Raw genomic sequence first — 13973 nt, 5'->3', positions numbered from 1 at the left:
CCTACAGTAGTGAGCTTGTATTTTCTTCTTTTTCTGTGTTTCTAATGGATTCCTTCATAAACTTGCCCAGAAATCTATGCTGGAAGCACCAGGCTTTCCCAAACTTGTTAATTCCTGAAGATGATAGAGAAAAGCGAGTGTGTGTGTGTGTGCCTGCCAACTTCTGAATCTCATATGCAGAAATTAGGAAATATTAAATACAGCTGCTATTAAAATTTAAAAAAAATAAAACTTGTGGAGGAGAGAGCAGTGTTTAATCCACCCACACATCTGCATATCTGAACAGTAAGAATTTAGCTCTTTCACATTTAACTTTTGACTTCGTCCTTGATTGAGGGGTTTTCTGGAAGACGACTCTTTGCAAACTGTTTACATGTGTTGTAAAGCTGTTGTTAAGGATCTCGCTCAAGGTCACCCACGTAGGGTCTCATGTGAACAACGTCATCTGGACTTCCTGGCCAAGAAGAGCTTTCTCTGTTGGAGAAATTGGCAGAGTAACTCCTTTCTGATAACAAGAGCTCTGTAAACCTGACAGATTCCCCTCTCGCCTGGGACACCAGTAGGATCTCAGGGATGGAGTGGTTCATGGACGCCACTTTATGAAACTTCAGGATCAGTTTCTCTACGTCCTCTTCCTTTTCACGATGGGTTTTACTCTGTTTTAGGAACATTATTGATGATTTGCCTTAAAATTTCCCCTTAGCAGACTGATTAACTGTCAAGCAGCCCATGTCCTAAATCGGGGTATTGAACGATGGCCCACAGGCCAAGTCTGACCTTCTCTTAAGAAATAAAATAAAGTTTTATTGAAACACAGCAGCACTCCCTTATGTACATATTGCTGGTGAGTGAGTGTAGAACCTACAAAGCCTACAGTGCTTATGGAGAGGAGGGGAGGGCCCATCTATGCAGCCCGCCAATCTTGTGTGGTGACTCTGACTGGGGATTAGGAAATACATTGTTATGTGTTTTTAGGAAATGAGTTTTCTGTGGCAGATTGTCCAATGACATTTCTGTTTGTGAGGGCCACATGTATATGTGCTGTTTGTGCACATACATGCAAAACAGTGTATCATTCTCCAGTTTGATTACGCTACGTAACTGTAATCCCTCCTTCCAGGGTCATCTCATGTTTCCTACAATCTCCTCTTGACTGTGTGCTACCTTGATGTCTTTGCTTTCAGAGGAAGACCGGTGTAAACTGTACTGCAAAGCTGAGAACTTCGAGTTTTTTTTTGCAATGTCCGGCAAGGTGAAAGACGGAACTCCTTGCTCCCCGAACAAAAATGATGTTTGTATTGATGGGATTTGTGAAGTAAGAGAACACTTCTGCTTTGGGGTGCATGGTCGTGCTTGTGTTTCCTCATATCCAGTGTCTCCCCCGAGGAGTGGCGCAGGAGATTCTGCGTAGGTGGCGTGGGGGAAGGGCAAATATTTAACTGGGATGCGAACCCCGTCTCTAAACTCTCCTCTTGCTGTGTGAACCCCATCCAATTATTTTCTTTTACCCCATTTCTGTGGTGATTCTGCTTTGCGTAGTAGTTATAGGTATTAAGTTAGAATGGAAATCATAATAAATTTTATTGCATCTTTACTAAGTACGTTCACTGCCCCGTTGGAACCTCACCAATGTTTTTTAGAAATACTGCTATTTATTTCAGTTATTTTCCCCTTCTCTTTGAGTACTTTCTCTTTCATTTTGATCATAGACTCTTTGATACTTCAAAGTATGTAGATATAAGAGGGTTTTCCATTGTCCAGCTTTTTTCTAAGAAATGTGTTTGTTTGAAAGGCAGAACAAGAGAGAGGAGAAAGGGAGAGGGAAAGAGAGATCTTGCATCTGCAAGTTCACTCTCCAGATGGCCACAATGGCTGGAGCTGGGCCAGGTCTAAGCCAGGAGCCATGAACTCCATCTCGGTCTGTTGAGGTCTCTCATGTGGGTGACCAGAACCCAAATACTTGGACCATTTTCAGCTGCCTTCCCAGGCATATTAACAGGAAGCTGAATTGAGAAGGGAGTCGCTGAGATTCAAACTGCCACTCTGATAATGGGATGCGCACATTGCAAGTGGTGTTTTCACATTTTGTCATAGACCTGGCCTGAATATGCTCACCTGATATTTGTAGCAGTGGGATTTTCTATTCTAGTTTCAGAGATGAAGGTCTAACCTTAAGAAAAGTCTTGTAGTGTGCCTAGTTATGCATCTAATAGTAGCCGAGGCAATGGTTGAATCCCAAACTCCAGACTGTGCCCTGAATCCTAAAACGGTACTGCCTTCCTAATGTTCTGTGAATACTGAAAAGCATGCACCTGTTAGTTCTTCTTGGCTACTGACTTCTCTAATCTTTACTTTTCTCACTTTTTGTTGTTGTTCCAGCCAGTTGGATGTGATCATGAACTTGGCTCTAAAGCCGTTTCAGATGCATGTGGTGTCTGCAAAGGTGATAATTCGACTTGCAAGTTTTATAAAGGCCTATACCTCAACCAGCATAAAGCAAATGGTGAGAGATGCTGCTGATTCGCTGTTATCACTGGTGAGATACGACTGTGACTACCGAAGAAATTTGAGCCACGCTGAAGAGGGTTGAGCCTCTTACTAGCTCACCTGACAAACAGGATGATGGCTTTTGTCACTTGTCTGGGAATAAGGAGGCATAGATGGTTTTAGCGTGAGGAGTTTGGGCAATACGTTGTATCTCAGCAGTAGGTTAAATGAATGCCTTCCCACTGTGAGTTATACTAGGCTGTCCAAGTTGTTGTATGCTACACGTGTGTTTGTTAAATAAAGAACCTTACTATGAAACTTACATGATGTTAAATGAATAGTGGAAGCAATTATTCAAGCATCTTGAGTAAAAAATCCATTTCAGAGCCATGTTTCTGAGTATCACTATTGAGACTACATCACTCTGTGTCACTTTGAAGTAGATTTAAACCAACAAAGACAGTATTCTTGGTTCTCGTGGACTCTGATGATCTAGAAAGGAGAAGGGTGTATCACCTGTCCTCAAAACCTCGCTCAGCAAGTCTTTGGGAAACTGCATACATTGTATTCCTCTGGTGTCTCCACCACTTGGAAAATAAAATGATTGTACAAATGAAATCGTTTGTACCTGGTAAAGAAGGAATGAATGCCAGCTAGGCTCTGCTCTATACAGATGGTCCCTGTACGTCTCTGGGCGCTTGCAGTTAATTCTTCCGTGCACGCAGTATACAGAAATCCTCTCTTCTTTCCCTTTAGAGTATTACCCCGTGGTCATCGTTCCCGCTGGGGCCCGAAGCATTGAAATCCAGGAGCTGCAGATTTCCTCCAGTTACCTTGCCGTTCGAAGCCTCAGTCAGAAGTATTACCTCACGGGGAGCTGGAGCATCGACTGGCCTGGGGAGTTCTCCTTCGCGGGGACCACATTTGAGTATCAGCGCTCCTTTAACCGACCAGAGCGTCTGTATGCTCCGGGACCCACAAATGAGACACTGGTCTTTGAAGTAAGTCCCTTTCGTTGGTTGAGTTCCCAGTGCTTCCTGGTACGGTTAGAGCGTGACCCCAGCTCGAGCTAGTTTAGGGAATGCTAATTGTCCTGGTCCAGAATCTGTTTCCTAATAGGCTTAGTTTTCAAGTACAGAGAGAAGACAGGTCATGGTTCCGTTTTTACAAGAGGAGAAGAATCCAGTGACTGCCAAGTGAACAGATGGCTTTTCATATGGAGGTATCAGCCTTTCACCGTGACACGTGGTCTTTGCAAATGCCCAGGTGGATAACAGGTGTATGTAGATGAGCCTGCCATCGGGTAACCCATCGTAGCCATTCATGACATGGGTCAGCTGGCCTGGGAGGAGGATGGTACAGCATCAACAATGCCTGCCTGAACCTCTGCAGATTTTTAGTCATATTAAACCGCCATCATTTTATAGGCTATAGTTTCCCCAGAGAAGAAAAAAAAAAAAAAAAAAACAACACCGAAACAACCAACTTAGCTGCCTGTGCATTTGCGAGACTGTGTGTTCATTTCCCTTCGTGTTAAGTCTCTAGGGTGGTTTCTGTTCCTCTTGGTAAGTTGGGGCTGTTTGCTCATGTGGCACAGTGATTTGTATCCTGTGTGTAGAAATGACAGGTATTTGCACAGACACTGCACTGGCTACCAGTCACTGAGCCCTTCCACGCCCCCACTAGTGGACATTCATGGTGGTCATTTTGAGCTTCAATTCCTTACCTGCAAAATTAGGACACCAAGTATCCTCACTTGGCAGGAAAACGAGAGATTAAGTGTGCAAAAAGGCTAAGATACTTGCCTAACTCACACCACTAGGAAAAAGCAGAGGTGAACTTGAGGCCAAAGCTTCGCTGTTCAATGGGGTGATATCTGTTCTCAGTATGAGGCCTACTCTCTGCTCTTAGCAAATAACGAAAGCAAGATGAATGCAACAGTTACAATTATTCAGACTGAAATACAGTAAGCCTTCCTATGTTTAGCATTGCCAATTGTATACATTAGGTTTTTTATTATTATTTGAAAAATAGGGTCAGAGAGAGACATCCTCCATCTGTTTGTTTACTCCCCCAAATGGCCACAACAGCCAGAGCTGGGCCAGGCTGAATCCAGGAGCCAGGAACTCCATCCCGGTCTCCCACCTAAGTACAAGATCCCATGTAGTTGGACTGATTTCCACTGCTTTCCTAGGCTCATCAGCAGGAAGCTAGATTGCAAGTGGAGCATCTGGGACTCCAACTGGTGCCCATATGGGATGCTGGCTATTCAGGCTGTGTCTCAACCTGCTGTGTCACATAGCTGAACCCCATTAGTTGTTTTTTTTTTAAAGATTTATTTAGTTATTTGCAAGGCAAAATTAGAGAAGAACGAGAGACAGTTAGAGAGAGAGAATATCAATCTTCCATCCACTGGCTGATTCTCCAAATGGCCAGAATAGCCAAGACTGGGCCAGGCTGAATCCAGGAGCCAGAAACTCTATCTGGGTCTCCTATGCATATGGCAGGGACTCAAGTACTTGAGCCATCTTCTGCTGCTTTCCCAGGTGCATTAGCCGGGAGCTAGATCAGAAGCAGAGCGGCCAGTACCGTAACCAGTGCTTTGGTAAAGGAGGCCTGTGACACAGTGGCAGCCTAACCCACTGTGCCACAATGCTGGCCCCTTGTCTGATGATTTTGCTTAAAATTATGTCTTTCTGTCTTACGTATATTGATTAATTCACGTAAAGCCGTGTGTGTTCACTACGTTCTGGATGCTAAACAAGGGGACACAGTGTGTGTAACTGAGGCGTGCGGCATTCTGTGTCTTCAGTCTTAACAGACTGTTGCTCAGATGTGTAATTAATTAAACAATGTTCAGAGACGTGTATTTTGTTTGGTGAAACTGAAGCACTCAATTTATTTTCTTCTCCAGTCCCATGTGCGGGGGCACTGGATAGTCCTCTGAACAAATGCCATGCTACTGTGATATTTGTGATGACCTTGTGCAGCTCCTGACATTGCAGTAGAAATGAGTTTCCCTTATTGTGTGTGAAGGAGTGTGGAGTCCATGTGTGTTGAGTTACTTGGGGTAAATTTAGATGACATCTTGAAGTTTCCCTAATGGATTCTTAGACTTGCCAGAACTTTAGAAAGAGAAGTGAAAATATACAGGCGTTCTATTGTGTTTCACACTGACAGTAAATTAGGTATATAGTTAAGGATAAAAAATCCCCCTGCTATTATCAAATTTAGTGTTGGAGGGTACAGTGTAGCGTTACACAAATACATATTGAATTATAGATTGTGGTAAGTTCTTTGGAGGAAAACAACTGTAAGTTAAGAACAGAGAAGGAGATCATGTGTAGACTACTGGGTTGGTGAAGAATTCTCTGAGGAGTCCCATCTGGGGTGAAACTTAACATGTGAGAAGAACCAGCAAGGCAAGGAGTAGCAGATACGCAGGTAAAGGAAACAGCAATGGAAGATCCCATGTTGCGAATGAACTACAAAGAAAAGGTCCTATCTAGCTGTAGAAGGGTGAGGAATGGGCATAACGGGGTGTGAGATGGGTGTAGGAGGGATATCAGGCAAGAGATAACATCACCTGTGGTAAGGACTTTGGATTTCATGCTAAGAACAGCCACAGGGTTTTAAGAAAGTGAATGGTCTGAAAACTCACTCTGGCTGCTAAGTAGATAAGTGATGAGAGGGACAAGAAGTGAATAGGGGAAATTGGAACATGGTTCTGCTAGAACCGCAGGTCCACAGTGATAGGAGCGGAAATTGGGACGGTGACCGTGAAGGAGACGGAAGTGGAGAGTGGAAAGTTGTTAGGGACCTTACTGATGGTGTGTGAGGGAGAAGGACGCCCTGAGGAAGAGTCTCCAGCTACGATCTGACCACTAGAATCATCTTGGGAATAACTGGAAATAGCCATAGGGGTGGGGGAAAATACCACTTAAATCCCTTTGTATTAAGATGCATCTTAGAAATTCATGGGTATCTATTAAGTATTGAGTATGTGTTTAAAGTGCCTCAAAAAAAAAAATACACCCTTAGAATGAATGTGTGAATCAGTTGATGGAAACATCTAACCGCATAGCGGTCTGTCGTTTGCTCACTGAATACAACCCTGAAGTCCAAGTTCTATTTGCTAAGCTGCCTGCTGGGTGTAGCCGAAGAGTTGCCTATCAAGAATATGCCTTGACAAGAACCGTTGAACCTGGGTTAATAGCACCAATAAAAAGTTACCCACCCCTGGTGCGGACAGGCATGCTTATGGCTGGAAACAGGACTCTCACAGGTGTTAGAGAATTGTGTGTGGAGGCATAGCTCCTCCTGCCTTGATTTGTCGTCTGTGTCTGCCCCGTCCCTGAACAGCTATAGATAGAAGAAAGAGATGTCCTTGTTTGTGGCAATGGGAATGTCAGCATAGCTGTTCTTTACATTATTGCCATATGTTTCCTTCCAGATTTTAAGGTGTTTAAAATTCCTGTCAGAATTCCCATACTCAGAATCTATGCGAGTTCATTTTAGTGTGTACTTAGCAGGTTTCCCCTTGGAGGGAACCAGAGAAACCTATTAATCATCAGTGTCATGGTTGCAAGATCATGCAGTATTTTCTTCTGATTTTAAAAGCTCAGCATTTTCTAGCAGGTCAAGGGGCTGTGTGCAGGTGGTAGAGAGGGTTTCTTCTAGGCCCCGGTGGTACAGAATGAAGGATCACTCGTCGCATCATGGTTAGCGAGTAGCACCAGCCTTCAGCATTTACAAGGAAGATGTGTAGAAGACAACAGAAAAGGAATCACACACAATGTCACATGAAAGGTGTTTCCACCACGCACAGTGTGGTCAAGGGTGCAGACATGTAATTCGTTATGCCAGTTTCTGGATCTCTGTGTTTCCTAGTGTTCATGTCTGTAAGACAAGCCAACAGTACTCACTGTTAGGACTGTTAGAAAGATACTCATAATTTCAGTGCTTACAAAGTACTTAACATAGAATGTTACTGTCATTATTTTGCCTCCTAAGATGGGGAGAGTGTGTGTGTATTTTTTAATTAAACATTTTTCCATAGATAGCAGATTTTCACCAGGGGCCACATCTAGCTCCCAGAGCTGCATAATATTACAACAAAACAGGGCCATGTGTTAACATCAGGTAGTTTTTTAATTTTTTATAAAAATATGGACTTTTAAATCTCTTAAGGAAAAAGAAATTTTGGACCCTGTAGATGTTTGAGTTTGAAACTAGGCTCGCGGACCTCGCTCGAGAGTGAATGTCCCATTATGCCCCAATGTTGAGGTGGAAGGTCCCACCCCTTGTGTCTGTGCTGGAATAATGGGACCTCACAACACCTGTGTGATGGAGGCGCTCACTAGTGGTGTTCCTCTGACCCTCTCAGCTCTTGCGTTTAGAAGAAAAGACTAGGAGTTCTGAATCGAATTGAACTAAAGCCAAGATACTTTGAAATTGAACAAGGCAACTAACCCTTGAAATTTTAATTAACCCAAGGTATAGGAATTAGTTCTCTGGTTACTGGGTGTGTTGCTTCCTTCCATCTGTCCGTCTTTCCTTCCGTCCCCCCCCTCCCTCCCTCCCATCTGTTTCTTTTCCATGAAGCGTCTGAGCAGCAAACTTCCTTTCTTATGAGAGATACTGGGTTCTTTTTTTAAAAAAAGATTTATTTATTTGAAAGGCAGAGTTACAGAGGAAGAGAGGGAGAAACAGATAAATCTTCCATCTACTGGTTCTCTTCCCAAATGGCTACAACAGCTAGAGCTGGGCCTATTTGAAGCCAGGAGCCAGGAGCTTCTTCCAGGTCTCCCGTGTGGGTTCAGGGGCCCAAGCACTTGGGTCATCTTCTGTTGCTTTCTTAGGAGCATTGCCTGGGAGCCAGATTGGGAGTGGAGGAGTTAGGTCTTGCAGCAGCATCCATATATGGTGCTGGCACCGCAGGCAGCGGCTTTACCTCCTACGCCACAGTGAGGTATTGCATTCTGAGCATCCCAGCGACTTCATCCGCTTTGCTGAGAGCCCTTTGATCCGTATCTACGCAAATGTGCACAGACCAGGTTCCATGGCTGGACACATAAAACTCAGGCATTGGAGCTGGATGGCTCTCGGCTTCTGCTGAGGAGTCACAACAAAGTACATATCATTCCTGAGGAGAAATAACGTTTTAAAAAAAGATCTGTTTATTTATTTGAAAGGCAGAGCCACGTAGAGACACAAACAGCGGCAGCGGCAGAGAGAAAGAGAGGTCTTTCACCCACTGGTTCACTCCCCAAATGGATGCTATGGCCAGAGCTGGGTCAATCTGAAGCCAAGAGCCAGGAGCTTCTTCCATGTCTCCCACCTCGGTGCAGGGGCCCAAGGACTTGGGCCATCCTCCACTGCCCTCCCAGGCCATCGCAGAGAGCTGGATCGGAAGTGGAGCAGCCAGGACCTGGACCGGCGCCCACATGCGATGCCAGCACTGCAGGCGGTGGCCCCACCTGCTACCCCACAGCACCAGCCCCTGAGAAGTAACTTTTCTGTGACTTCATGACAAGCAACCATTTCTGTGTTGTTGTTTCTCTCGCCAGTTTTGTTCATAAACTAGACTGTCCCACTAGGTTTTCATAGTCTTGTTTGTAATTTAAGCCTTTGTTCTTAAACATAAATGATATGCAGGAAAACCACAACAAAGAGAAACACAGAGATGATGGAAAGTGCAAGCAGGATGACGGGGTCCTTACTTTGATATCTAACACCTGGAGTCTCCGCTGACTGTCTGCGTTGATCAGATTCGCCAGCTGACAAGCTGTCACCAGGCATCGTATCAGCTCCAAGCTGAGCCTTCTTCAGGCTTCCTTGAATCTAGGCAGAGCTCCCCGGCTCACTCACCTGCATTTTTTAGCCCTGACAGAAACTGAACCTTCGGATTGCTCACCAAGTACAAGGCTCTTCCAATATTTTGAAGTGGCTTTTGAGAGATGGGAAGGATGGCCTCAGTGGGAAATGGAGTTTTCTAAAATTGGTCAGTTCAGGGTCATCACTATCTCTTTATAAAGACAGCTCCTTAAACAAAAATAATAATTATAGTGATAATGATACGTAAGGGGAAATCATGAGTAGACACAAATGAAATCATAGGAACATAAGGCAATCCCCGGGTTCCACTGGGCACGTGTAATATGTTTTTAAATAATTTCTTTACTTTGTAAGGAGAATAAGAATTCAAGTTAACTCTCTAAGAGAACAGAACTGCAGTTTCACCATGTTGGAGAAGGATCACGCTTCCTTGGCTGCTGTCTGCTGAAATCTTGCTTTATGTACTTTAATTTTACCTAAAGGTTCATTGATGGCTTATACTAATGCCTGGGGAATGTGACCTATCTGAAAATAATCATGGTGCAAATTTAGGATTAATTAGACTTGCCTTGCTTGTATTTCTAAGGGAGTTACAGTTTCATTCAAAACTTTAAAATATGTTTGAATCCAGAAAAGAGATGAAATCCAGTAATGCAGCATTCTATCTATTTTATCTTTTAAAAGAATTTGGGTTAGTGCCCTTTATATTTAAATTTTACTTTATTCTCAGGAGAACATCATCAGATTGCTGGTCATTTTTAATCACACATTAACATCTCCCCAAAATTGATGGAACAGAGTTATTGTAAAAACTTAAAATTACAATAAGTAGTAAATTACATTTTCCCAAAGCTAGAATGTATCGTGATAGCCAAGTGATCCCTGGCTGTATCCTTTAAAGGGAGTTACAGAGAGTTCATGTGCCTTTCCATACGACAACTATGGATCGAACTGAAATGAGCGCTTTTAGAGCCAAAAATATGTTCACTTCAATATAAAAATGTTGACTGTGTTTTACAGTCCTGTGGGATGCTGAAATCAGAGTGTGGGAAACAGCTTAAATGAGAAGCGCTGTTCCGTCCACAGAAAGTGTAGGTCTGTGAACTAAAGCACTTTGTCTTTTGGCCATTGAATATTACTGCATGATTTCAGATTTCTTAGACAAGGATGGAAAATCTGGCCGAAGGGTAGGTTGGCCAAGACATGAAGATGGCTCCATGAGAAATGGAGGAGATATGATGGAACATCACACACACACACACACACATACACACACACATATAGATAGATAAATCCCTCCCTGCATAAGCCGTGATCATCTTCTTCAACCACTTGGGCATGTGTTGATTCTTAAAGTGAATCTCTTCCGTTTGCACCTTCTCAATTACTGATTAAAACAACAAAATATTAAACCTTTTTTGGGTACTGCTGCAGTGCCAGTTGTGAGCTGGATACAGGAGATGCAAAGCATGAATTAAAACATGAATCATGTCAGCAAAACTTTAAAGGGTCAGGTCTTGAAAGATTGTCAAGAACAGGCAATGATATGTGTATCCCGTTCTTGGAAGCCCCCAGGGTTAAAGAGACCATGTGTCTGAGAGGTCGGTGATCTGCGCTGCTCTGCTACTCTATGATTTTGGATAAATCACTTAAATTATCTGGGCCTCAGTTTCCTCACTGGGAAATGATCTCCCCGGGCTGAGCTAATGTCTTCCACCGTTGGCTCCAGCACTGTCCTGAGACGCTGTTTATGGCCCCAGAAACCCTCTGTCACCCCACGAGGACTTAGCTTTGTAGATTCCACCACTGGCATCAAATGTAGAACATCATAGAATGCTCCTCAGGGGGAAAAAAAAATTGAATGAGTGACATCCAATGGTAAAATTCATTCAAAAATGTGCTTTCAAATCGCAAACTCTTACATAGAGGCAGAAGATAAAGCCGATGAAAGCAGAGCTCCTCTCACCCAAGTCGCAGCAAAGGGAACCCAGGCCAACCTCTCCTGACCCCATTGCAGCCTTTAAGTCCTCTGAGGAGCCCCCGGCGGCTGCAGGACACAGTTTAAAAAAAAAAAAAAAAAAAAACACACTGTATTTGATCATCTCTTAAGGCTGGCCTTAGAACCACAGTTTCCAGTGAAGTGCAGTGAGCAGCATTTACATGAGCGAAACTTGATCTCCTAAAATGCATTTGTGGAATCCATGTGTTTGCTCAAGTGCTTGCTTTCCCCTGAGTGAGTAATTTACACAGAGGCATTCTCCGCTGCCTTAGTTCATGGAAGACTCACCTCAGTCTGGAAGAGTAGCAATTCGCCCTCCCAGGGTGGTGGACTTGGCAGATGCTTCCAGCACTTCTGAGTGTTCTCTGCTGCAAGGCAGGACTAATCCAGTCCTGGGAATAACTGGCTGCTGTCAGTTAACCCCGAGAAATCAGTGCATGGCCTGATACCAAATAAAAGTGTCCTCTGCTTCTGGTTATTTTTATGTGTCAGAACTTTATAGAACGCCTTCATGGGAGGCTCAAGGTTTCGAGTAAATGGAAAACAGACCTTGCACTTGATCACTCAGCCATGAGTCAGCCTCCTTTTTAAATGCAGTCTCTCTCACAGACCTTCTCCTTGGCTCCAGATAGTTCAGCATTTGCAGCAGGTGGATGTCAGTTTCAACACTGCTGGCCTGTTGATTTCCTCCTTGGCCAGGGGAAACTCCTAGGGGTAATCAAGGATTTGTAGGATTGTCTTAGGCCTCAAATTCTTCAGGCATTCTTTAAGTCCATCGATCAGGTTTTTATTTTGACATATGTGCACTCACACACGTACCCGTAAATGACTTGGAGAAGAAGAGCTAATTTTCATGACCATGTATTGTGTTTCTTGCTGCCCTGGAGGATAAAAGCTGCTAATATACACGGACCCCCTGACACAAAAAGAAATAAATATTGATGTGGTAATCACAGACTTTCTGAGATCACTACAGATACAGTTGTTATACAACTAGTAATTTCCATGTATTTCAAGTTACTCCCTATCACACATAAACCTGGTCTCTCATTGTACTTATTAGTAAGTGGGAAGGTTAAAAGCCGGCTTATAGTTCAGTAATGTTTAAGATGTTATGAACACAGACAAACTGAACTAGTTCTGTATCCATAGATAGCTGAATCTGGTGTGCGTGTGTATGTGATGTAAAGAATTTGGAAGTGACAAGGTGAAAACTAAAGATCAGGGCTAAATTTATACATAATTTCGTTGAGAAACAGCACTTTCATCTGATGTAGATGAATAGGACACTTCAAAAATTCCTGGAAATGGCATTAAGACTAAGTTTATTTTGGTGCAAAGAAGAAATCTGCCTACAATAGGTCTTCACAATACTCATAGAAAGTACGTATTTTGAAGAAACTGTGCATGGACTTCAAAAAAAAGTTTACACCAAAGTAAACTGAGCTTAATTACATTTTTACACAACTTTTACATTTTTTATTATAAAGAATAAATTTTATGCATTCCATAGGTACTTTTTTTTTTTTTTTTTTGACAGGCAGAGTGGAGAGAGAGAGAGACAGACAGAGAAAGGTCTTCCTTTGCCGTTGGTTCACCCTCCAATGGCCGCTGCAGCCAATGCACAGTGCTTATCTGATGGCAGGAGCCAGGTGCTTCTCCTGGTCTCCCATGGGGTGCAGGGCCCAAGCACTTGGGCCATCCTCCACTGCACTCCTGGGCCATAGCAGAGAGCTGGCCTAGAAGAGGGGCAACCGGGACAGAATCCGGCGCCCCGACTGGGACTAGAACCCGGGGTGCCAGCGCCGCAAGGCGGAGGATTAGCCTAGTGAGCCGCGGCGCCAGCCTAACTGGCTTTGTTCTTTGTTTCAGAACGGTGGAAAATGCTTGGCTACTGTATCATTGTAAGAGGTCTTAGCAATGGAGGTTAAAACGTAGAGATTGGTTTTTGCTAAGATGTGCACTTAGGAAGTGCTAAGTTCTTTAGAAGGGACTACAGATGACCTTTTCCTGGTAGGTCTTGCCTTCCCTCTCCTCCTGCTGCTGCTGTTCATTCTGTCTGTCTGCCTCTCACACACTCACACACACACACACCTGTGTGCACACACACTACATGAGTCATCTTCTCTGGGCAACTGGCATGCAGTTGGAGAGGAGGTGAGGAAAGCGTCGTGAGTGTTTCATTAGAAGGTAACTTCATCCCCGTCTGATGGAGGGCGTGATTCAGGATGACATGATGACACAGGTTGCTGTCGTGTGGCTGAAATCCGATCACCTGTGTTTTTACAGCATTCCCCTCTGTAGAAGCCTTAAACAAATGAAAGGCTCCTCTTTCTATGAGGGGTGGGTTTTCCTCCTCTTTGTCAGACAGCACAAGGGTGTGTTTAACTCTTTGGAACCCCATTCTTTGAGTCGGTAGCAAGGACGAATCCTGCAGCTGAAAGGAGGCAGCAGCCTTTTGGAATGGCAGTAGGTGAGAAATAGGTTAACCAGAGCTGGTTTCTCGGCAGGAAAAGACATCTAAAGAAAATTACTATAATAAACAACTTCCTCCACTCTTTGGCAAAAGGAGATGAAGGGGTGGCCGGGAAGCAGGTGGACAGGCACATGGATCACTGAGATGACAGAGCGTGAGCACAGGGGATGAAGC

At 43.8% G+C, this 13973-nt stretch overlaps 1 protein-coding gene across 2 annotated transcripts in view; it reads left to right on the top strand.

The window, feature by feature from the left end:
* The window catches only part of ADAMTS18 (ADAM metallopeptidase with thrombospondin type 1 motif 18), a 157561-nt gene that overhangs the window by 117466 nt on the left and 26122 nt on the right, over nt 1-13973 (top strand). For both annotated transcript variants that reach the window (XM_051847029.2, XM_017342378.3), the window contains 3 exons: nt 1185-1315; nt 2380-2503; nt 3244-3488. In XM_051847029.2, coding sequence (XP_051702989.2) covers nt 1185-1315; nt 2380-2503; nt 3244-3488 — 500 coding nt within the window. The remainder of the gene's footprint in view (nt 1-1184; nt 1316-2379; nt 2504-3243; nt 3489-13973) is intronic.

This window comes from Oryctolagus cuniculus, chromosome 18 (assembly GCF_964237555.1).
Source record: "Oryctolagus cuniculus chromosome 18, mOryCun1.1, whole genome shotgun sequence".
NCBI lineage: Eukaryota > Metazoa > Chordata > Mammalia > Lagomorpha > Leporidae > Oryctolagus > Oryctolagus cuniculus.
This window is presented reverse-complemented; position numbering and strand designations above follow the sequence as displayed.